A 23,924-nucleotide genomic window follows, 5' to 3' on the forward strand; every position below is an offset into this window, starting at 1 on the left:
TATCAAAAGCATGGAAGGACTCCAGTTGCCTCGCTGATCATCTTTGGTAAGCTGAGTAATGACATGTGAATTATGGATCTGATCTCGTTCATGATTCAAGTTAACTTTTTTGTGTGGTAAGGACACTTAATACGAGATCTACCCTCTTAGCAAAGTTTTAAGCGTACAGTACGGAATTGCTAACTAGAGGCACAGTGTTGTACAACAGACCCAAAACTTATTCACCTTACATAACTGAAATGTTACCCCCACTGAACAGCAGTTCCTCATTTCCCCTTCCCTCAGGCCCCTGTTTCTATGAGTTTCTGTGGGTTTGACTATTTTAGACACCTCATCTAAATTTCCCTCATGCCCTCATGGCTCAGCTGGTAAAGAATCCTCCTGCAGTATGTGAGACCTGGGTTTGATCCCTGGGTTGGGAAGATCCCCTGGAGAAGGGAAAGGCTACCCACTCCAGTATTCCGGCCTGGAGTCACAAAAGAGTCACAAAAGAGAGTCAGACATGACTGAGCGACTTTCACACACACACATCTAAGTAACGTTACACAGTATTTGTCCTTTTGTGACCGGTTTATGTCACTTAACATAATGTCCTCCAAGTTCATCTAGAATGCAATTCAGTAGCAGTAGGGGCATTCTCTCTCAGGAACCACTATTTAGTTCCAGAATCTTTTCATCTCCCCCAAAATGAAATCCTGCACCCATGAAATAGTCACTCCCCATTTCCCACAGTCTCCAGCCCCAGACACAACTAATCTGCTTTCTGTCTCTATGGATATGGCTGTTCTGAATATTCAGATAAATGGAATCATACAACATGTGGGGAGTGCTCATTAGGTGGCTGCGAGGAGAAGGGGAGCCAACACCTAGGTCTGAGCCTTGACTAGCAACACTGGAGGTGCTCCTCACCAGAACGGAGGGGAGAGGAAGGGAAAGTGGCAGAGGATTCAAATTTTGGACAATCTGAGCCTGCCTTTCTCTGAGGGAAAAGGTTAGCAGACACTTCGATATATGGCTCTTGCATCCAGAAAAAGAAAGTAATGGCGGAATATATATATCTCATTGGGGGAGACAGACTTTCAGTTTTGCTTTGAAACTCAATTATTTATATTATCACTCTAACACTTCCTGTAAGTTTAAAAGCCTGGGTACTGACCAGAATTTTAATCTCTTATGAGGCCGTATGGAGACTTGTCTTGGTTTATGGTGACACCTCAGTTTTCAGCTCCCCTTAGGGGCTTACAGGCATTCTCTGTCACGTCTAGAGCAACTCTGCACACTGTCTGTGAACCCCTCCTTGTCTAAGCATAGACAACATGTATAAGTGCACCACAGGGATACCACATGTACACAAATACTTCCCAGGCTTTGCCTACCTTTACCATGGTCTTGACCCAACACTCTATAACCAGGGAGCTTTGTTTGCAATTATAGGCATACACTAGGCTCTTTTGGACTTCCACAGTGGCTCAGTGGGTAAAGAATCTGCCTGCAATGCAGGAGACTCAGAAGATGCAGGTTCAATCCCTAGATAAGGAAGATCCCCTGGAGGAGGAAATGGCAACCCACTCTGGTATTCTTTCCTGGAGAACCCCATGGACACAGGAGCCTCATGGGCTACAGTCCATGGGGTCGCAAAGAGCTGGACACAATGGAGTATCCATTCATACATACATAGGTTCTTTCAGATTTCAGGAATGATCTGAAAGATTTGGTAAAAACTGACCCATCTCAGAAGCCTCTGATCAGAAGTCACCTCCACATTGAGAGCATGGCTTACCTACCCACCCAGAAGGAGTCAACCTTGATTCCCATGGCCCCACTCCTCCCCTCTTACACATCGGTCACGATGCCTATAGTCCTTCTGTACATTTATCTCTTAAACATCCACCTTAAAAAAAAAATTTTTTTTTACATGGATCATTTTAAAGTCTTTACTGAATCTGTTACAACACTGCCTCTGTGGTTTATGTTCCAGTTTTTTGTCCTGGAGGCATGTGGGATCCTGGTTCCCCAACCAGGGATCAAACTCACATTCCCTACATTGGAAGGCAAAGTCTTTCACTACTAGACCACCTGGGAAGTCCCAACATCTATCTTTTTTAGTAGTCTACAAGACTTATACCAAGAGCCACGTGTTATTGCCCATTGTCACTCTATGTTCTCATATAGTGACTAAAAGTAATTAATCACATAACTGTTAGTAACATGGCCTAAGAAACTGGTGGTGGGGGTGGTGGTTTAGTCGCTGCTGCTGCTGCTAAGTCACTTCAGTCATGTCCCACTATGTGAGACCCCATAGACAACAGCCCACCAGGCTCTGGGATTCTCTAAGCAAGAACACTGGAGTGGGTTGCTATTTCCTTAGTCTCTGAGTCATGTCCAATTCTTGTGACCCCATGAACTGTAGCCTGCTGGTCACCTCTGTTAATGGGATTTTCTGGCAAGAATACTAGAGTGAGTTGCCATTTCCTTCCCCAAGGGATCTTCCCAACCCAGGGATCAAACCTGTATCTCCTGCATTGCAGGAGGATTCCTTACCACTGAAGCACCAGGGAAGCCAGGGAAGTTGATTAGATACATAGGAAAGGGTTTAAGTTGAACTGGGGACTGAGACCAAGAGAGGAGTGAAGGTGAATGAATGAGACAAAGACGAAGTTGGAACTTATCCAGTGACCATCCCCACCCACCATAAACTACAAAGGCATATACAGTATATATCCTTTTCTATAAAAAATATTTGGAAGGAGGCTCCCAAGCCACTCCAGCCCATTAACCCCTGTCCCTGTTAATGTTCTCTAAACAAAAAGGATGTTGCTACCTCCCAGTACCATGGTTAGTAAACATTTGTGTGGACTAGCCAGTATCATGCTAGCTCAAAATAAAGACTCTTCTTGGGGCCTGAAAGTAGATTTTTATAGGGGCCCAGAGGCAAGCATTGGAGAAGGAAATGGCAACCCACTCCAGTGTTCTTGCCTGGAGAATCCCAGGGACGGGGGAGCCTGGTGGGCTGCCGTCTATAGGAGCCCAGAGTCTCGCACAGAGTCGGACACGACTGAAGCAACTTAGCAGCAGCAGCAGCAGCAGAGGGCAAGAGGAAAGCAGTCAAGAAACAAAGACAAAACAGAGATCTAGGGGACTTCCCTGATGATCCAGTGGTTGAGCTTAGGGAACCCAAGTTTGAGCCTTAGTCAGGGAACTGAAATCTCACACGCCAGCAGGACAACTAAACCTAAGCACCACAACTGCTGAGACCCCTGAGCTCCGGGGCCCACAAGCCACAGCTGGAGAGTTCACACACCCCAAGCACAGCCAAAAAACACAATAGAATAGAATTAAAAATTCAATTAGATACTGCTGCTAAAAATGAGTAAAACCAACCAACCAACCCCAGACATCTGCAATAGTCATAGTCATGCTAGTTAAGAACTAGGTGGCTCACTCAGGCAGGTACAGAAGCTGGAGGCAGATGGAGAAGCCTAGAAAACCAATGTCTGAGGACTCACCAGTGCTTGATAAACACCATAGAACGTCCACCTGGCTATAGCCATTATCAGTAGAGAGGCTCGGCTAGCAAGGACCCTCTCTGCCCCTCAAGAACTCCTGACCAGTGAGGAGCCCTCCATGGTCTCTGAGGGTGTCCGACTCCCAGGTGACAAGAAGCCCTGGGACCGAGCGGGGCGGGTCCTGAACGGTTACCAGGCGAGTGGTCCGCGTCCCCCCGGCCGTCCTGCTGTCCGGCCCTCAGCTCCTACTCGGAGGTCACCCGGCCAGAGGCTCAGGAGCCGTCCGGGCGGGTTGAGTCCCCATCTGCCACGAGGAGATGCTGTCCGCGCACCACACCCGGAAGACAGACACCGGTTTCACCCTTGACCCGGCCAACCTGACCCCTCGGGCGCCGCCTGCACACCTGGCGCTCAGACTGCAAGATGCTCGCTGGGGCGGGACCGGGTACCACGCGGCGGCTGCTCGAGCAGAGGCTGCGCCTGAAGCCTCCTCGAGTGTCAGGACACACCCAGCCCTCGGCGCAGGCCTCGCGGCACCTGGACTGCTTTTTCCTCCTGCGACCTCCCTCTAGCACCTCACAAACCCGTGGCCTCCCTGGAAAACTACTGCGCCCGACCTCACAGAGCTGAAAAGTTTCCACGCGTGCCGAGAAGGTCCCCAAAGTTTCCCTATGTGCAGAGGCCTGAAGCGGTCCGGGGCCGCAATGTACACAGAGGGTATCCGTCTCTTGCCACAGCCTCTTGGGTTCCTCCTGTTCCTCCTCTGCCTCTGGTTTCCGGTCACTCCCTTCCCCAGGTTTCCAGCTCTGCGGAGCCCTTCTCCAGGCCCTCTGCCTCCTTGCTGGCTGATAAGGGAAGCCAGACAGCCATCCAGAATTTTTTTTAAGGTGTGTTGTTTTTTTTTTTTAACATAGGCTATTTTTAAAGCCCTTATTGTGTTCGTTAGAACCTTGCCTCTGTTTTATGTCCTGTTTTTTTGGCATGTAGGATCTTAGTTCCCCAACCAGGGATTGAACCCACACCCCCAGCATGGCAGATGACGTCTTAACCACTGGACCGCAGGGAAGTCCCCAGACTTTAAGTAGCTGCAGGCTTTTATGAAACCTCGCAGTGAGATTCCAGAACATGAGATGATCCTGGAACCACTGACATTTAAGAGGCAATTATGGAAGGGAGCTTTTGAAGAAACTCAGGAGCTTCCAGTGATAGTGCCAGGAAAAAAATCCAGAAAATTCCATGACAGGATCTAACAGATCCATGGGAAACAGATGGAGAAACAGTGGAAACAGTGTCAGACTTTATTTTGGGGTGCTCCAAAATCACTGCAGATGGTGATTGCAGCCATGAAATTAAAAGACGCTTACTCCTTGGAAGAAAAGTTATGACCAACCTAGATAGCATATTCAAAAGCAGAGACATTACTTTGCCGACTAAGGTCTGTGTAGTCAAGGCTATGGTTTTTCCTGTGGTCATGTATGGCTGTGAGAATTGGACTGTGAAGAAGGCTGAGCACCGAAGAACTGATGCTTTTGAACTGTGGTGTTGGAGAAGACTCTTGAGAGTCCGTTGGACTGAAGGAGATCCAGCCAGTCCATTCTGAAGGAGATCAGCCCTGGGATTTCTTTGGAAGGAATGATGCTAAGGCTGAAACTCCAGTACTTTGGCCACCTCATGCGAAGAGTTGCCTCATTGGAAAAGACTCTGATGCTGGGAGGGATTGGGTGCAGGAGGAGAAGGGGACGACTGAGGATGAGTCTGGATGGCATCACGGACTTGATGGACGTGAGTCTGAGTGAGCTCCGGGAGTTGGTGATGGACAGGGAGGCCTGGCATGCTGCAATTCATGGGGTCGCAAAGAATCGGACATGACTGGGCGACTGAACTGAACTGAACTGAACAGATGCACAATTTTAATGGAATAAGTAGACCAGAGCCTTCACTGAATTGGTTTTAGTTTGTACCAAGAGCATCCAGTTCTACATATAAAACTTAGAGGTTTCATTATCTTGGAGGAAGAGCAAGTGTGTGTGCTTTGCAGATGGTCTTCCTGTAGTGAGAAGGCTTTCCTCCAACTACAACTGCTTGGCCAGGACTTGGAACCTGAAATGTTCATTCTCTTTGTGTGACCAGAAAACTGGGACAGATGGGACAGAAGTACTCATTTCCCTCCACTCACACAAGTGGAGGCTGAGCCCATTATTCTAGAACAGCAATAACATTGTCCAAATAATATAAACACAGCCTATATATAGTAATTACTCACCAGTTATTGTCCTCGTTTTTCATCTTAAAAGTCTTGAAGAATTTTAAGAAAAGAAAACATGGGGCCACTAAGATGACTGTGTATGGAACCCAGTTCTATCTGGACTAAACTGATATACCAAGTACAGAACACACACGTTTTATTTGTTCAGACACCAGTCACGCGGCCCAGTGGTGAAGCAGGTGGAAACGCTCAAGGAGATGGCCAAGGCGTCTGTGATAGATTAAATTCTAGCTTTAGTGCTTCCCTTCAAACCTTCTGGGTGACTTAATCCAGGCCAGGCATCCAGCCATCCAAGTCTAGAGCTCCCTGTACGTTTCCCCAGGGTTTCCACTCACTCTGTTCTCATCTGAAATGTTTTTATAGTGATGATAAAATGTCTCCAAACAGAAAAGCTCCAAAACACATGGTCTCTGTTACCGAAGCATGAGTTCTAATGTATTTCTATTATAACTATTATCTTGGCTCTTCTAATGGCTCGTAAGCATGTTTAAAAGAGAAATCTAGATAGAATCTGATGGTAGTTAACCCTACCAAGTAAAATACCATGTGACTGAAGATCAGGTCTTTGATTTCCCAAGACCCATTTAGGCAGGAACTTCTAGGGACCCTGAAACATCAAGAACAGGTTGCGGTGAGCAAGATCAACGCCAACTTTCTGAGGAGTCCTTTTCCACTGGGATTTGTGACTCCACCTAGGTCCCCAGGGAAAACAAGCTTCTGGCTTCTAAAAGACCTCAAACCATGGCACTGAATGGCCAGGAGAGGTTGTTAGAGGCTGTCTGGGGTGGATAAACCTTAGCAAATGTGCATTAAGAGGCAACATGAAGGGACTTCCCTGGTGGTCCAGTGGCTAAGAATCTGCCTTCCAAACGAAGGAGACATGGGTTTTGTCCCTAGTCAGGGAACTAAGATCCCACCTGCTGCAGGGCAGCTAAGCCCATGTACCACAACTACCGAACCCATGCTCTAGAGCCAGGGGCTCCCTAGCTAGAGAGAAAGCCTGTGCACTGCAGCAAAAATCCAGCACAGCCAAAAAGAAAAAAAAAAGAAGAAGAAGCACTGTGAAATAATAGAAGAAGCAGGAAGTGGCAGAAAGGGACAGATCTAAGCTTGAATCCAACTCTGCCACTTATCAGGTATAAGATCTTAGGTAGCTTCCTTTTCTTTTCACAGTCCCTATTTCTGAATAATAATTTCATAATAATATCTATTCTGCAGGATTGTCTTAGGAATCAGAAATAACTAGCCTGTTAAATGCTTAGCACAATGCCTGACATGCCATAGTAGCTCTTCTGGTCAAGATCAAGTTCACTTTGGCAGAACTAGAAACAGGTAAGTAGTCCACAAAGAAAGAAGCTTCTTCCTCAAGCTGCCAGTGCCAGGAAGCAACCTGCCCTCACTCAGCTTGAAGTCCACCCAGAGGACAATCTAGTAAGGATGGAAATAGCCCAGAAAAGCGGCTACAATGGGAAAACATGATAAAAAACTCTCATCCTCTGACCAACTCTCTCTCTCTCTGACACTGCAATTTGCAAAGGCCTAGCATGCAAACGGCAGCCACCAGCAGTAAGAGAGGCTGGTACCCAGAAGTCGCCCCTATCTGCTGCTCAGTCCGCAGTGCCTCAGTTCTCATTTCCAGCATACTGATGAGTCTCTTGATTGTTATTAGTTAATTCAGTACAAACAGTGGGAAAACTCAGTGACATTTCAGAGGGGAATACCAAATGAACTTGAGCTGAACCATCACATGGTCCCAAGGAGTGTGACGACGTGGGAATGAAACAATGGAGGCTCCTGCCAGCACCGAGGGCAGGCACAGAGCATGGAATTCAGTGTGGTTAATTCTCCAGAAGAGATTTCACAAGGGCCCAAATCCTCCAAAGCATGAAAATCACACGGGCTCTTACCAAAGAGGAAGTCAGATACAATGCAGGGAAGGGCTTGGGAGCACTGGCTGGCTGCCCGGGCCCCTGGATAAGTTGGTTTGTGTGGCCCATACCAGCAAAGACACGCAAATACAGCACCAGCAAGGTAGGGCTGGGGGAGCTGAAACCCTTGTGAACAATGAGCATAACAGAAGCTGTCAGGAAAGGTACTTCTTGGTAGGACTATTGTGGAAGGGAGAGTCAAGAAGGAACAATGAGCTTCCCTAATCCAACCAATTCCAGTCAAGACCAAAACCTGCTTCTGCCTATGGAAGACCCCCTGGAGGAGGGCACGGCAACTCACTCCAGTATTCTTGCCTGGAGAATCCCATGGACAGAAGAGCCTGGCGGGCTACAGTCCATGGGGTCACAAAGAGTCGGAGACGACTAAAGCGACTTAGCACAGCACGGCACACTTACCGGTAATTACCGACCACCTCCTCAAAGCCCAGTACTAGATGGCAGTTTTGGTAAATTCCAATGAAATAGGACACCTGCCCTGGAGGAACCTATTGTCTTGTTGGGAATGCAAAATAACTCTCAGGAAAATGTCAACCTTGGGACTCCCCTGGTGAGCCAGTGGTTAAGACTATGCTTCCAATGCAGGGAAATTCTTGATCCCTGGTCAGGGAACTAAGATCCCATATGCCAAGCAGCCAATAAATAAATAAAAGTAAAGAATAAAAATAAAACATCATCCTTGGAAGATTATGTGCCTGTCAAAATCCAGACTCATCCCTTGTCCCTGTGTTTAATCCAGCATCCATCACGTTAGCAGGTGCTTGGTTATACTGGAGAAGAGCTAAATTCAAAATCAGGATATATTGACGAGAAATAAGAGTTAAGTCAAGAAAATGTTTGGGGTAGATACTGGTGGCCAATCAAGTCTTCCCATAAAATGTGGAAAGGCAGTGGGCTGTGATAGAGAAAAGAGGACATTTCCGAAAGGATGAACCACACATATGAAGCCACAGTATAAGATGTTAAAATCCTATGCATTGATTTACTTTTTCTTAATGTGTGGTCCACAGACCACCCACAGTGGATTTTGGCCTGAGCAACTGAATTCAGATCTCTGTAGAGTGGAGCCCAGGAGTCCACATCTCTAATAAGCACCCAGGCTGTCTTGTGCAATGTGCTGTGCTGAGTTGGACACAACTGAGCAACTGAGTTCAACAGCTGAGTTGTTCAGTCATGTCCAACACTTTGAGACCCCATGGACTGTAGCCTGCCAGGCTCCTCTGTCCATGGGGATTCTCCAGGCAGGAATACCGGAGTGAGTTGCCATGCCCTCCTCCAGGAGATCTTCCCAAGCCAGGGGTAGAACCCAGGCCTCCTGTGTTGCAGGCAGATTCTTTACCATCTGAGCTACCAGGGAAGCCCCCCAGGCTCTCTTAATGAGCATCAAAATTCAGAACCACTGACTGAGGGGGTCTTAGACTTAAACACATACTCTTCCTTTAAAGACAGAAAGAGAAGTAGGGAAGGAAGAAAGGATGAAAGAACTGTTTGGGACCAGAAAACACCTATCCTCTAGGATTTTATATAACCCGCCACAGTGGACAAAGTAGTTCCAACCCAGGTTTTGCGATTTATACGATTTCTGGGCTAGGCAACTTTGCTTTCTGCTTCCTGAATCTGTCCCCTCTCTGAGTCTTAAAACCACATACAAATAGACTAGGCTGCTAATAAGGCATACTCTAGCTCTTCTTACCTGAAGTGAGACAGCCCTGTCGTATAGGGCATGAAGTCCAAGACACTCATCCTTGGGCTTTTTAAGCATTTCATACTTCTCCTCCCTTGTCCCTCCCCTTCTCCTTGGGAATCAGAGCATCCTGGAATATAACACAAGAAATATCTGATTCCTTGTGAGGGGGGTTCTGAGGCAGGACCCCTCTCAGACTATCCTGGTCTTCAGACCTACACCAGCCACACCCTGGAGTCAGGCAGACCTGGGTTTGTGATCACAACTGTATCACTTATTAGCTATGTGATCTATGCAAGTAACTTCTACGAAATTACTTCTTTATCAGAAAAAAAAAAATTGAGAAGAGCAATCTGAAAGAAAAAGAGCAATCTGATGGGCTTGCCACGGGGATGAAAAGGACAGGGATAAAGCACTCACCATAGCACCTGGACAATTAAGATGTTCACTGAACACCCACCCCCCTCTTTCTCCTATACCCAGTTTCATCCTGTTCAGGGGTCCTCTTGCACAGCTCACACAGGACAGTCTCAGCTCCTAGGTTTCTGTTACACTCGCCACCCGTGTGTCAAAAACATAAGTTTACAGACTGAATTTGAGGGAAGTACAATTACTCCAATCAAAATTAAACAATACTTTGGGTATACTGGGGTTCCCTGGTGTCTCAGACAGTAAAGAATCTGCCTGCAATGCAGGAGACCTGAGTGAGACCTGAGTTCGATCCCTGGGTGGGCAAGATCCCCTGCAGGAGGTCATGGCAACCCACTCAGCATTCTTGCCTGGAGAATTCCATGGACAGAGAAGCTTGGTGCAGGTTACAGTTCATGGGGTCGCAAAGAGCTGGACACGACTGAGGGACTAACACTTTCACTAACACTTTGAGTATACTGACGAATTATCTTTTCATATACACTTTTAGATGACCCATTGGATTGGGGACCTTTGCATAATATTTTCACTTTTAGATTTCTTTGTTTTTTAAAAAATAGAAGTTTAATATAGTTATATTATCATAGATTACATAAGGGCTTCCCAGGTGGCGTTAGTGGTAAAAAAGAAAAACTGCCTGCCAAGGCAAGAGACATAGGAGATGCGGGTTCTGTCCCTGGGTGGGAAAGATCTGGAGTAGGAAATGGCATCCCACTCCATTATTCTTGCCTGGGAAATCCCACGGGCAGAGGAGCCTGGTGGGCTAGAGTCCATGGAGTCACAGAGTCAAACTTGACTGAAGTGACTTAGTGCACAGGTACACACCCACATGTGGTGGGAAGCAATGTGCAGAAATAGCTCATTTAATTCTCACAGCAACCCTACCAGAGAAGGACCATAATTCCCTGCAGGGGAAACTGAGGCTTAAGAAAGTACCTTAGCCAGGGTCACACACTAGTAAGCCACCATCAAAGAACTCAAAATTGCTCAATAACCAATTGCACTGATGATGCTGGTCTTCTTTTAACTTGAAGTATAGAGGCTGTGGTTTAACTGCTTTTAACTTCCAATGAAGTTCCCTGTGGCTCTCCAAGCAGAAGATAAACAGTAGGACAGGTGTTACTTTAAGAGAGGGATGGGAGTTGTAACCCGAAGCCTCCTCCAGCCTTAAGCCCAAGAAGTCTGGGAGGCTGCGCCCGAGCCGGTGCGTCTGTAAACTCCCGCGGATCTGGCACGTCTCTTTCTTCCAAAGTTGGAGCTCTCCTTGGTGGGAGGGGGCGGGGAGGAGGGGAAGCCAGTGACGTCACACGGGAGCGGGGATAAAGCTCCCGGGTCGCGGTCCAGCGAGGACACTGCCCCGGGAGTGGAGTGGGCCGTGCCGCTCGGGGACACTCGCTGCGGCCCCGCCCGAGCAAGGCCGTGCCAGGAGGCACCATGCCCCAAAACGTGGTCCTGCCCGGGCCGGCGCCCTGGGGCTTCAGACTTTCGGGGGGCATAGACTTCAACCAGCCTTTGGTCATCACCAGGGTATGTGTTTTCCATCCTTCGGCTGCAAGTCGGGGACTCTGGCGTGCCGCGGGCCCCCTCGGGGGAGGAGAGCGGCCAGTGAGCCACTGGGGTGTGCTGGGTGGGTCCTGGCTTCGGGTTCACAGGTCGAGGGACGGCAGCATCTCAGCGAACAAAGTTCGGAGGATGCGGAGCGGCTTAAAGAATTAACCACGTCCGTCCTGGTGGTCTCTGCAGCCTCTTGACCTCCCACAGTTTTCCGATGGGGTGAACTGGCTGCGTGGTTTCCCTGTGAGGTGGGCTGCCTTCTCTCCCTCGAAGCCAGGTTTCCTTTCAATAACAAACGAGGTGGGATCAGAAACGCGGAGACGGTAGTGGTGCTTTGTTGGAGAGAGATGCGCGTCTGAATGCTTTCCTTGTCTGGATGAAAAGTTCAGGGCGCTGTTCGCAGGGCACCACCTGGGCTGGCCAAGCTGGAATCTATCATATCAGCCCAGACAGGGGAAAAGTTACTAATTTGTATTACTAGGTTTCCAGGCATTTTGAGTAAATACTTTCCAAAGCTGGAACTTGGCTTAGATATCATCACCTATAACTCAAACTACAAAGAAAACGTGTCAGACAGCTTCCTTCATCTGATGGAGAGCCATCTTTCAGACTAGTAACTCTGAAGATAATACTTCATTATCAAAATCAAGCTTTCCTTAAACTTTCAATTTTCTGAAGTATTGTCCAATTAAGAAAAAAGGAAGTGAAAAAAATTCAGGATCTGTCCTGTCAGTAAATTTATAGTTGGTCTAGTTGATTTGTTTCTAACATCGTCTTAACATAAAATTGATATTATTTCAATTATCACATATGAATATATATATTAAACCTAATTTTCAAACATAAACTTTCAGCATATTTATATCTTTACTATGCTTTATTTTCTTCCTTATTGCTCGTACTATATTTTATAAATGTATACTTTATAATCTGACTAACATAGACTTTGAACAAAGAATTCTAAATTCTAAATTCTACTTATGGGTTTTAAGAACCAATGGCTTTTTAAAAATACCTCAAAACATACGGATGCATGGAACATTTCAAGCTTTGTTTTACATTTTTTGAAAACATAAACACATCTGACATGTGTTTTCATATGGACGTAAGACCTTAACATATTCCCAAAATGTTCCTAAGTAAATTAGGCAGAAAATGGTTCAATGATCTGGGCCAAGCAATGCCTTTTATGGATTTACCAAAGGAAACAATTTCCATTATCTCTACAGAGAAATATTTTTAAAGTTTCTAAAGTATAGTGTTCATTTGTTTATATTAAATGAAATAAGCTTTTGAATCCTAACAAATTCTATTTATATTATAAATCCTAACAAATCATTTTATAGTAAATCTTAGGGAAACAACCTTGTCACAAAAATCCTTTCAGTGATTTATAAAAGAAGTATCTTGCTATTACTGTGGAACATATCAATATGATTAATCTCATGCTTGAAATGTTGAGTTGTTGACTTTATAAACAATGATTATTTCAAAGCAGAACTTAACATTTTGCACTTGACTGCCGGAGCTATCAGTAAATATATTTGATATAATGACAACTATTATTTGGGAAGCCAATTCTCTTTGAATTTTTAACTCATAATTAATTTGTGTCACTCACAGTGACACTTGGTTCAATAACAGTGCATATGAACACATATGATTATTTTATTTGACTGATTTTCTCTTCAATTAATTTAACTCAAGGACAGCAGGTACCGCTACACTGCTTTGTTTTCATCCACTTAATTCATTTCATCCACTTAATTTACCTACAACCTCTTCTTACATTATACCTTGTACCACAATTGTTTGAATACATCTGTATCCCAGATTACATGCTCCCCTGCTTAGGGCAACAACCAGCAGATTTAGGGGGCTAATCAGTGCCAAGCACAGTGTCTAGTATCTCTTATGTTACAGAATAAAAGTAGACACAATATGAGTGATTAAGTCACTTACTTTTGAGATAACTTTATAAATTTATCCTAATTGGTGTACCTTTTATTATTCTAATAGGTGTACACTTTATTATCCAAGTGTACCCAAAGCGATTCACACAGTAGATTCTTATTCAATAAATGAAAACATAGTCACTTGAACTTTTTTGCTTTAATGAACACCTAATTGAGAGTACTTCCACTGAAATTATTAGAATACTAAAAATCATTTGGGAAAAAGACTAAAAGATATGAACATACTTATCAGTATTATAATTAGGTGGTAGAATAATTGTATTAATTTCATAATTTTTATACTGTGTTAAAAGGTAGTGGATGAGGTTGTGTGTGCATTAGTATACTTTTGCCTGCCATGCACTCTTCTAAGCCTTTCATACCCACTAACTCACTTGAATCTCACAATAATCCTATCAGAGTAGTAGTAGCAATATCCCTTTCTGTAGATGAAGGGAGTAAGGCTTCAAGAGCTTTATAACCTGCCGATGACCACAGTGGTGGGATGAACTTTGATGCAGGTCGACTTGCTTCCAAAGCCTGCATCCTCCAAACACATGAAAGATTCTGCTTATTGTACAGATATTTCCAAAGAGGCATTTTGCGCCATGCAACTCATCACCAGGTCCTGTTGATCCTACGTCTTTCAGATCTACCATTTTCCTCTTTTTCTTCCACTGTCCCCCATCAAGATTTCATAAGTTGAAACCTAGTTGTCTCCCTTCTCGATTCACCATGCATATTCTCACCCCATCTCTGAGACGGTTGCTGGTTGATCCTATCTTCCCCATTTTTAAAAGTCCTTCAGTGGTATCCCCAGTTTATAGAGAATAAAATGTGTGGATTTTAGCATGACATTCACGGCTTTCACCTTCTCTCTACTCAAGTGTCCAACTCCGTTTCCTCCCTCTCTTCTCTCTCCTTTCTTCCTCTCACCCCACAAATATGTAGTGGGGCCCATACTCTGGACCGCTTATGCTTTCTCTAACATAGTTTTGTCTAATGTAGCTTTGCTCTTGCTATCATTTTTCTCCAGAATTCTCTTCCCCACCCATTCCACTGTCCTCTGTGCCTCTGGAAACCTATTTAAATACCATTCCTCCGGCCTGATTCTGGTAGCCATCATTTCATCCACTTAATTACTGTAGCTCTTGACCTACATCTCCTTACATTACTCCTTGTACCACAGTTGTCTGAATACATCTGTATCCCACAGATTGCATGGCCCCCTCTTGGCAACAACCAGCAAATTTGGGAGGGGGGCGCTATTCAGTGCCAAGCACAGCGTCTAGTACCTCATATATGTTACAGAATAAAAATAGACACAATATGAGTTATTAAATTGTTCACTTTTGACATAACTTTATTTTCCTAGTAGGTGCAAGTTATGTTCTCAGAAATATCCCACAATAAATAAAAAGGAAAACTTCTTTGTTCACTGATTTGTTTTATGTAAGTTCTTAAGCATGCAAAGAATTAAAACACCAGTGCCTGTACTGGACACCAGAATGAGTCCCATGAATGAGATATGGTCCTCAAGACAATTCAATTTTTATCCTGCAAGCAATGCCCACCCTTCCCTTCCTCACACTCTACAAAAGCAGATGATAGCAATGCTACTTAGACAGTGGTCCTCTGCTCCAGCCTCTGCTGGGGAGCATGGTTTACAAAATAACTCTTTCCATCAGTTGAAATTACAGTTCACAAAATTAGGACAAAGGGTCCCCACCCAATAATTGTTTACCATCCAATTAATCAGCCAGGTAAAACTCTGTATCATTAAAAAAAAAAACATTAGAAGTAAGATAAATTGGGGCTTCCCTGATGGCTCAGATGATAAATCAAATATCAAACAATCTCAAAAAATTTTTTGAGCAAATTGGTTGTGATCTGATTTGTAGGAAAGTAGTTTCTAGGCGGAGAAGGCAATGGCACCCCACTCCAGTACTCTTGCCTGGAAAATCCCATGGACGGAGGAGGCTGGTAGGCTGCAGTCCATGGGGTCACTAAGAGTCGGACATGACTGAGCGACTTCAATTTGACTTTTCAGTTTCATACATTGGAGAAGGAAATGGCAACCCACTCCAGTATTCTTGCCTGGAGAATCCCAGGGATAGGAGAGCCTGGTGGGCTGCCGTCTATGGGGTCGCACAGAGTCTGACACGACTTAGCAGTAGCAGCAGTTTCTAGGCAAAGGTGCTCTTTACTTGGTGCAATGTGAATTTAAGTTACGGATGTTTAGTGTGGGAGAGGGCATTGTTACTGCAAACATTGTATACAGCTGGCCTAGGTATTTCACAGAAGGTTCAAGTCTCTAAGTGAGCAGCTTTTCTTCTTCTGGAAAAAGTGTCTAAGGAATCTCTCTCTGTCTTAAATGTTTGGACCACCCTGAAGGTAGATCTATTATCACAGCCAAGTTACAGACAGTTTGTTTTCACAAATGGTCCAGTTTGGAAAAAAGCACAGGCTTCTTTTGTGTACATGATGTAAAATGACTGTATACATCTCCTGCCAGTATGTCCCTTCCCACTCACTTCCTCTTCCCTCCTTTGTATACCGAGCACACCCAGGATCAAGATCACTGTGACTGAGAATGCTGTATACGGACCCGGGTCCCAACATAGACAATGTTAGGCTTTAACGCGGAATAGTACTTTAATATAAACTATATCGGAAATTTGAACTTTTAGAAAGAAATGTTTACAGTTGAATGCGGTCTTTTCCCACATAGCCCTCGGCAACTACTTACATAGTATTTACATCACATTAGGTATTATAAGTAATCTAGAGATGATTTCAAGTATACAGGAGGATGTACCTAGGCTTCTGGATTGGACTGGAATCTTTATGTTGAGCAAAGACCCCCCTCCTCCCCTCCCCCTCACCCAGTGATTCTTCTCATCCGACAAGTTTGAAACCACGTGTTCAGTGACTGGCGGCAGTACTGTTTCCAATGATCTCTTGAATGCTTTTGACTTTTGAGACACTAATGAAATGAATAATAATCCATTGAAAACCTCTTGCCTCATTTTACCTCTCTCTTCTCCTAATTTGGGGAAATGTTAAACTATAAGCAGTAATATAAATGAAATGCAAAGCAATAATATAAAGTAACGCTGGGAAATAATAGATTCTTGTGATTAAACAGATCGTTTAACTTCCTAAAACCAGGCCAATTTAGTGGTCACTTGCTGATCACTAACCTCGCTGAACCTGAGACCCAGGAAGAAGGGAAGATCCTATTTTCTCCTTCTCTCTCATCCATCTCTCCACACACTTTTTTTCTTTCTTATCAACTCTCACCTTGGAGGTCCCAGGAAATCAATGTCCAGGTTGAATGCAAAGTCAGACTCTGGTTCCTGCGTCGCCATCAGCCACCTTTCCTATGTGACTTAATGAAACCACTGGCGACAGAGCTCCCAGCTTAGTGAGAAGCCATAGGTTCCTTAGTCACTTTACCTCCTCTCATGGAAAAAAAGCAGCCTCCTTTGTCCAGCCTGTCTTAGAGCTGTAATGATAGAGTTATTAGAAAGAGTTTTGTAAATGTAATATTTTGGGTAAGTATAAGATAGTTATTAACTTCCATATTAACATTGCTAATTACATTTACTAATGCGTGCAAACTAAGTCACTGCAGTCATATCCGACTCTGTGCGACCCCATGGACTGTAGCCCACTAGCCTCCTCTGTCCATGGGATTCTCCAGGCAGGAACACTGGAGTGGGTTGCCATGCCCTCCTCCAGGAATCATCCTTACCCAGGGATAGAACCATTGTCTCCTGCAGCTCCTGCATTGCAGGCTGATTCTTTACCACTGAGCCACTGGGAAGGCCCACATTTAGTAATATTCAGTATCTAAGTTCAGCACACCAGATGTCTCTGTTTAAAATTTATATAGAGCAATATGCACCAAGCCTACCCTCAGATGTTTACACTCACTGGAACCAGAGCTAAGAAATAACGTTAGGCTTTTCTAAACCAATATTGAGTATTATATGTAAACCAAATTTAAGTATATTAGAAAAGCTAGTTGAGTCTTTAAAAGTAAACACATTGAGCCATGCTTTCTCATGTTTTAACTCAAAGAAAAGCATTCTGGTCTTAGAAGTTTTAAAATAGACTGTATTGATTTTGATGAACTATAGCTAGAGAAAATTAAAAGTTTGAGGTTATTTTTATCTCTACAAGCCACACTGGGAATGGAAACTCTTATTCTTCTAACAGTTGTGAGTCTGGGAGAATTTCTAAATGGAAAAATGGCATGCCTCCCGAAAGTTGAGATGTAATAATCTCCAGTTGTCTTCACCCAGAGCCCCATTATGTGTCCCTACTGGAAAATAATCATGATTGCTACTGTGAGGTGATCAGAGACATGAACTGGGTACAATAAACATTTTATTGATGAGACTGAAGATCTAGGACACATGAGAATTTTTTATTTTCTTCTAATGAATATAAATTTATATGAATTATTCATTTATACAGGGCTTCCCTCATAGCTCAGTTGGTAAAGAATCTGCCTGCAATGCAGGAGACCCTGGTTCGATTCCTAGGTCGGGAAGATCCTCTGGAGAAGGGAAAGGCTACCTACTCGGGTATTCTCGGGCTTCCCTTGTAGCTCAGCTGGTAAAGAATCCTCCTGCAATGTGGGAGACCTGAGTTCAATCCCTGGATTGGGACGATCCCCTGGAGAAGGGCAAAGCTACCTACTCCAGTATTCTGGGCTGGAGAATTCCACGGATTGTATAGTCCATGGGATTGCAAAGAGTCGGACATGACTGAATGACTCACTTCACTTCATTCAATTATGTGAATCTTGGATCTCTCTTAGAGCCATGAAGTTAATTCAATGACTAGTTATATCGATGACTAGATTAAGCAAGTGGAGAAAAAATGAAATAATGACTGATCCTCAGTTAAACATTAGGAATGATCTAATTTATTCCTGGAGCAGTTTGAGGTTTAAGTCAAGTTCCACATATTATCCAGGCTTCCTGTGTAGCTCAGTTGGTAAAGAATCCGCCTGCAATGCTGGAGACCTGGGTTTGATTCCTGGGTAGGGAAGATCCCCTGGAGAAGGAAATGGCAACCCACTCCAGTATTATTGCCTGGAGAATCCCATGGACAGAAGAGCCTGGCAGGCTACAGTCCACAGGGCCGCAAAAGTCGGACATGTCTTAGCACTACCTTTCTTTTCTTTCTTTCCACATATTATCCTGCTCTAACCAGTGGGAACTTGCAAAAGGAGCAGTGACAGATTGACATTAATAGCCATCATCTTTGGGTATGTGCGGACTAGTTCTTTTTCGTTTCATAAGCTCTATCTTTCAAGTAGTTATTCATCAGTTGGGAACACTGAGTATGCACTGGGAAGCATTAGGAATATATATAGTATTGTCCTTCAAGAAGTTGAGGTTGGGAAGACACAATACCCAAGTAAATAAACAGACATGCAAGTACAAGTTGTCTTCACAGAGGGAAAGAATGGGGCGTCACAGTGGAGAACGATGGGGAGGGGCTGGAGACGCTGTATCAGAGGTCTGGGGAGGTCCCTTCAGGACGTTTAAACCTAAACCAAAAGGATGAGAAGGAGCAACAGGGTGACAAGCATGCGGAGCATTTCAGGCAGAAGGAACAGTGCGTGAAAGCCCAGAAGAGGGTGCAAGCTTGGCCTCTCTGAGGAGCTCAAAGGAAATCTGACTGGCCGTAGGGCAGTGGACAAAGAGGAGCAGAATGTTGTGAGATCACGCTAGAGAAGTAGGCAGGGTGACACCAAGTGAGGACTATTCGTTGTCAATTGGATTTACCCAGAAAAGCTGGGAGTGGGTATAGCAATCAAAAGAATCATTACGCTTGCTCCTTGGAAGAATGCTATGACAATGTAATCAGTGGCACAGTTTAATTGAAAGCTGCCATCTTATTAGTTGTTTTCTACTTATTCCATCTCTTCTTCGTTTATGGAGAAGAGACTCTAAGTGGACACAAACTTCTCTTGTGTCTGTAGTTCCCAGGGGTTCTAGACTCTCACTGGTTAACTCATACTTGGCCTTTAGCAATTTGTTCAAAATTTTAGCTAAATTCTTCTCAATAGCTTGTACACTTGGCCCCATCTTCCTTTGTGCTCTGGTACAAGTGAGCCTGTGCTTACATCTCATCTTTCCATGGAGATGGCCATCTTTCCTTAGATTCCAAGCTAGTTGGTTGCCCTGCAACTTCAGTTCTCTGGAGTCTGTGCAAAGTTATAATTTTGCATATTATCTGGCTTCTTGTTAATACAAGAGTGATTCTCTTTCCAGCTTTCTATATCCCACCCAAGTGCATTATAGGGATGCTAAAGCTGTTTCAATTCAAATATAAAAGCACCCCAAATATATTAATAGTAAAGTTATATTCCCAAATAGAGAGTCTGGGGTGACCAAAGACTCTAAGAAAGCAAATTTTTATTTAAAGCAAAAATAAGATTCAAACAGGGAGTCATGGAAGATGTTTTCAAAGAGAATTAGAAATGTCAAGATGGAGAAAATGTGGTTAGTAAGAAATAGAATTATCTCACATAGCAGGAAAGTAGAATACAATTGGCCAATTAAGAGTTAAGCTAGATATAATATTTTCTGCAGGGGATTTCCCAGGTGGCTCGGGGGTAAAGAATCCACCTGCCAATGCAGGAGCTGCAGGAGACTCAGGTTTGATTCTTGGGTCTGGAAGATCCCCTGGAGGAGGAAATGGCAACCTACTCCAGTACTCTTGCCTGGGAAATCCCATGGATAGAGGAGCCTGGCAGGCTGCAGTCCATGGGGTCACAAAGAGTCACACAGGGCTGAGCCACTGAGCACAGTAGTTCCTGCCCAGTGAAGCATTTAGAATGTTACCAAGGTGAAGTACAAATGTCAGGCACAAAACTCAAGATGCCACAGGGTGTTGATTTTTAGCTATGTGATGATTTCTTCCAGATCACTCCAGGAAGCAAGGCGGCAGCTGCCAACCTATGTCCTGGAGATGTCATCCTGGCTATTGATGGCTTCGGGACAGAGTCCATGACTCACGCTGATGCACAGGACAGGATTAAGGCAGCAGGACACCAGCTCTGTCTCAAAGTTGACAGGTGATCTTTAATTAATGGGGGTAAAATTTGATCTGTTTTGCAGGAGAACCTGAACCAGAATGATAAATGACTTCATCCTCCCCGTGAGGAAGAATATTGCAGGACCCAGAATTTTAACTGGCTTTTTTATATGTTGGCCACTTTGGTCTGTCCTTCACTGAAGTCAGTCTGGTAGCTGTTAACAAAGGATTTCTAAAAAGAATTCTCTGGAATGTCAGAATAATGAAAGAGGCTAAAAGAATTTTTTTTCCTTCACTAACCCAGTTGGTCGACCGAGAAAATAGTACTGGCCATATAAACACCAAACAGCATGTCTAGCTACACTGCTGTTCTAAACATGGTAGAGAATGGAATGGAATTTCCCAAAAGAATCTTCTGCTTGCCGAAGTGTGATCCTATTAAAATCTGGTTGCTAATGTCCTGTATGCTGTTTTCTGTTTTGTACTGAATTCAGCCCGGAAGAATCTCACAAGGTATGAGAGGACATGGGCACATGAGGGTTTTTAGACAAGGAGACATTTCTGATCAAAAACAATATTAGGAAATCGAACCTGATCTTTTGCCATCAGACCCGAGATCTGGAACTGAACTGTGAAAAGGATGATCTGTGGCCGTGGTTAGCATGTGTGTCTATTCTGCTGCTGTTGTATCCACAGTTTTCCCTGCTGTGGTCCAGAGGACACAATCCATCAGCCAGTCTGCCATTTCATGGGGTGAAACTGACTCTGTCCCTGTCTCTGCATCACCTGTGTTCCTGCCAAGCACATAGTTCTGCAGGAGCCACACGACCCTGAGTAGATACATGAGAAGAGCTGGACGGAGCCCATTTCCTTGATGCCAGCAGCAAATCCACCTGGCACATCATTCACTGCCTCCTGTGGTGCCCTACATAGGACAGGAGGGAAGTTGAGGAGATCCAGGGGGGTTGCCCTGTGGTCATCTGCAGGGCAGGTCACCAGGATCTCCCTCTCCCGTATGCTTCCCCCATGCATGGCAGACCCGCTTTCTCCAGAAACTCTGTGGTGTCCTTGCCTTAGTCCAAGTTGCTACAATCGAATACCATAGACTGGCTGGCTTAAGCAACAAACATTTATTTCTCACAGTTATGGAGGCTGAAAGTTCAACATCAGGGAGCCAGCATGGTTGGGTTTTCGGGATTCACAAACACAGGAAATTAAACTGTATTAAAAGTAGAAGTCCCATTAGAATTTGGGTTTACAAATTTTATTTTTATTTACAGGGCGGAAGCTCGCTTATGGTCTCCACAGGTAACTGAAGATGGAAAGGCTCATCCTTTCAAAATCAACTTAGAATCAGAACCACAGGTATGAATTTTGGAGTTAAACGATGTTCACATTATGAAGAGAAGTATTCTTAGGTAAATATCTTGTTAAAAGACAAATATGTTCTCATTAGGGAAAAAGAGGCTATATCTATCTATAGTCTGCTTATTTTTTCATTTTTCATGATGGACGTCTGCCAAATGACCATGAGGTAACTCAAAAAATTTAAGATGTTAAAACAAAGAAAGGTCGACCATTTGAAACAGGTGTCTCTAATCTAATAGTTATTGTGACCTTCAATTCCTCAAAGTCTTCACCCAACTCTTAGGTTACATCCTTCTTTAATTATCAGTTCAGGCATTCTATAATTAAGTTTACTCTAGGAAGAGAGTTTTGCATTATGTAATCACAATAATATTCTGCCTATGCAGCTGAATGACAAAAGAAAAGGATTTTCCCTTCAGGCAACTCTAATGAGCTAAATTAATCTAATAATCTGATGCTTATCTGTCTACTTTCAAAATCGCCAAAACAAACAAACAAAAAACCTGAAATTAAACTGACCCCCAGTTGTGCTGTGTGGACAGTATAATCAAGAAAAGGAACCTCTGCTTGGTTAGACGCTCCCCCCATTTAGAGAGACAGACAGACAGTTTGAATAGTCCCTTTTAAACAAGTATCACTACTAAACTGATTATATCTAATGAAAATGAACTGAAAATATATTTATAATTTGTGCTTCAGCAAGGTTTCCATTTTCAGGATCATCAACTCCTGAATTTGTGCCTCACATTTTCCCCTTGAGGGCCTAGGCCCCCATTCATTTTATTCTTGGTAAAATATGTGGAGAGTACATACTACATGTGTCTCATAGGGCTTCTAAAGATTGAAATAAAATAAGATAGGAAAATAACTTGGCATATTGCATTGCTCTTAGACTCAGTTCAGTGGGCGCTCTCATTATTGCTGGTGTGCCACCCCCTCCTGCCAGGCTGCGACCGGAAGGGCTCCTGGCCCCTCCTGTCGGTGACATAGGAGGCTGCCTCTGTGACAGAGGCTGAAGGTGGCTTAGCCTGGCCTCAGAGGTGGGTGGGTGAATAACACTTGTCATCAACATCTTCTCTGATAGAAGAAAAGGTTGGAAGGAGGAGCAAGGGCAAAGTCCTCCAGGCAGAGCGGTCACTTGTGGACAGCCCTTGGCAGTAATGCCCAAACCCACCTGCTTCCTCCAACCCTCATCACTCAGAGGCAACACAGGAAAACAGAGAGCATGTGGTGCTTTAAAGAAAAACAAACAAAGAAGGAAATTTACATGCATATATTGACACCCCCATCTCCTATTATCACTAGGACAAACTGGATAGAATTCTGAATTTCCTTGATCCATGTAGAGGACACATTGAAAATTGTACGGCACCCTTCTGCACATTTCTATTCAAACTTTCTCCTAATTTTTTAAACCCAATTTCACTGATATTAAAACAAGGGACCAACTACACATGCTTGACCAAAGTACCAAATCCTCAGTGATCCCTGATCACGTTGGAGCACCTACTCAGGCACATGGATGATTCAGCAAGTATGGATTTTATTAAGCACAGGGTAAGCTGAGAGCTTGCTGCGAGCCTGTGTTTTTCTATCATCTCCCCAGACCAGACTTGGAGCTTATCTGACCTTTATTCTTTATTGCAGATCCATGAGTTTTAATTTATGACTATGGTTATTCCAAGACTTAATTTTAAAAGATAATCCAAATGTTAAATACCCTGGCCTCTTGTCAATCATTTGTTAGCACATGTGTCCTGCATTTTGGGGTCAGACAATATAAATATTTATGATACTACACATGGGGAAAAGATAAAGAATGGGATAGTTTTTATTAAAAAAAAAAAAAGAGGTGAAGACTGAGTTAAGGGCTACAGAAGTCAGTCAGATGGAGCCTTTGAACATTCCATTAGACTGAGTCATGACTAACTTCTTACTTGCACCCTCTCTCTAAGAGGCTGGTGTTTGAAGAGCTCAGAGATAAGGACCATTTCTGTTCTTCCCCTAAAGGACCAAAATATTCCTACTCCTTATGACCCTCAGCCAGATTTCTGCATGACCAGCTCATATAACTTGGCATTTCAGGAAAGACCTTCCCTACAAAATATAGCTAAATTTCAGCATAACCTCTGCTATCTGAAAATTCCATAGCAC

The 23,924-nt window shown here is 44.0% G+C and overlaps 1 protein-coding gene across 3 annotated transcripts in view; it reads left to right on the forward strand.

Annotated features, from left to right (window-relative positions):
- Window positions 11,172-23,924, forward strand: part of PDLIM3 (PDZ and LIM domain 3) — a 28,887-nt gene continuing 16,134 nt past the window's right edge. For 2 of the 3 annotated variants that reach the window (XM_005698726.3, XM_005698725.3), the window contains exons 1-3: window positions 11,172-11,358; window positions 20,291-20,442; window positions 21,683-21,767. In XM_005698726.3, the coding sequence (XP_005698783.1) occupies window positions 11,266-11,358; window positions 20,291-20,442; window positions 21,683-21,767 (330 nt within the window). In that variant the 5' untranslated portion in view covers window positions 11,172-11,265. The remainder of the gene's footprint in view (window positions 11,359-20,290; window positions 20,443-21,682; window positions 21,768-23,924) is intronic. The other variant, XM_005698727.3, reaches the window with a different exon arrangement.

This window comes from Capra hircus, chromosome 27 (genome assembly GCF_001704415.2).
Source record: "Capra hircus breed San Clemente chromosome 27, ASM170441v1, whole genome shotgun sequence".
Classification (NCBI taxonomy): Eukaryota; Metazoa; Chordata; class Mammalia; order Artiodactyla; family Bovidae; genus Capra; species Capra hircus.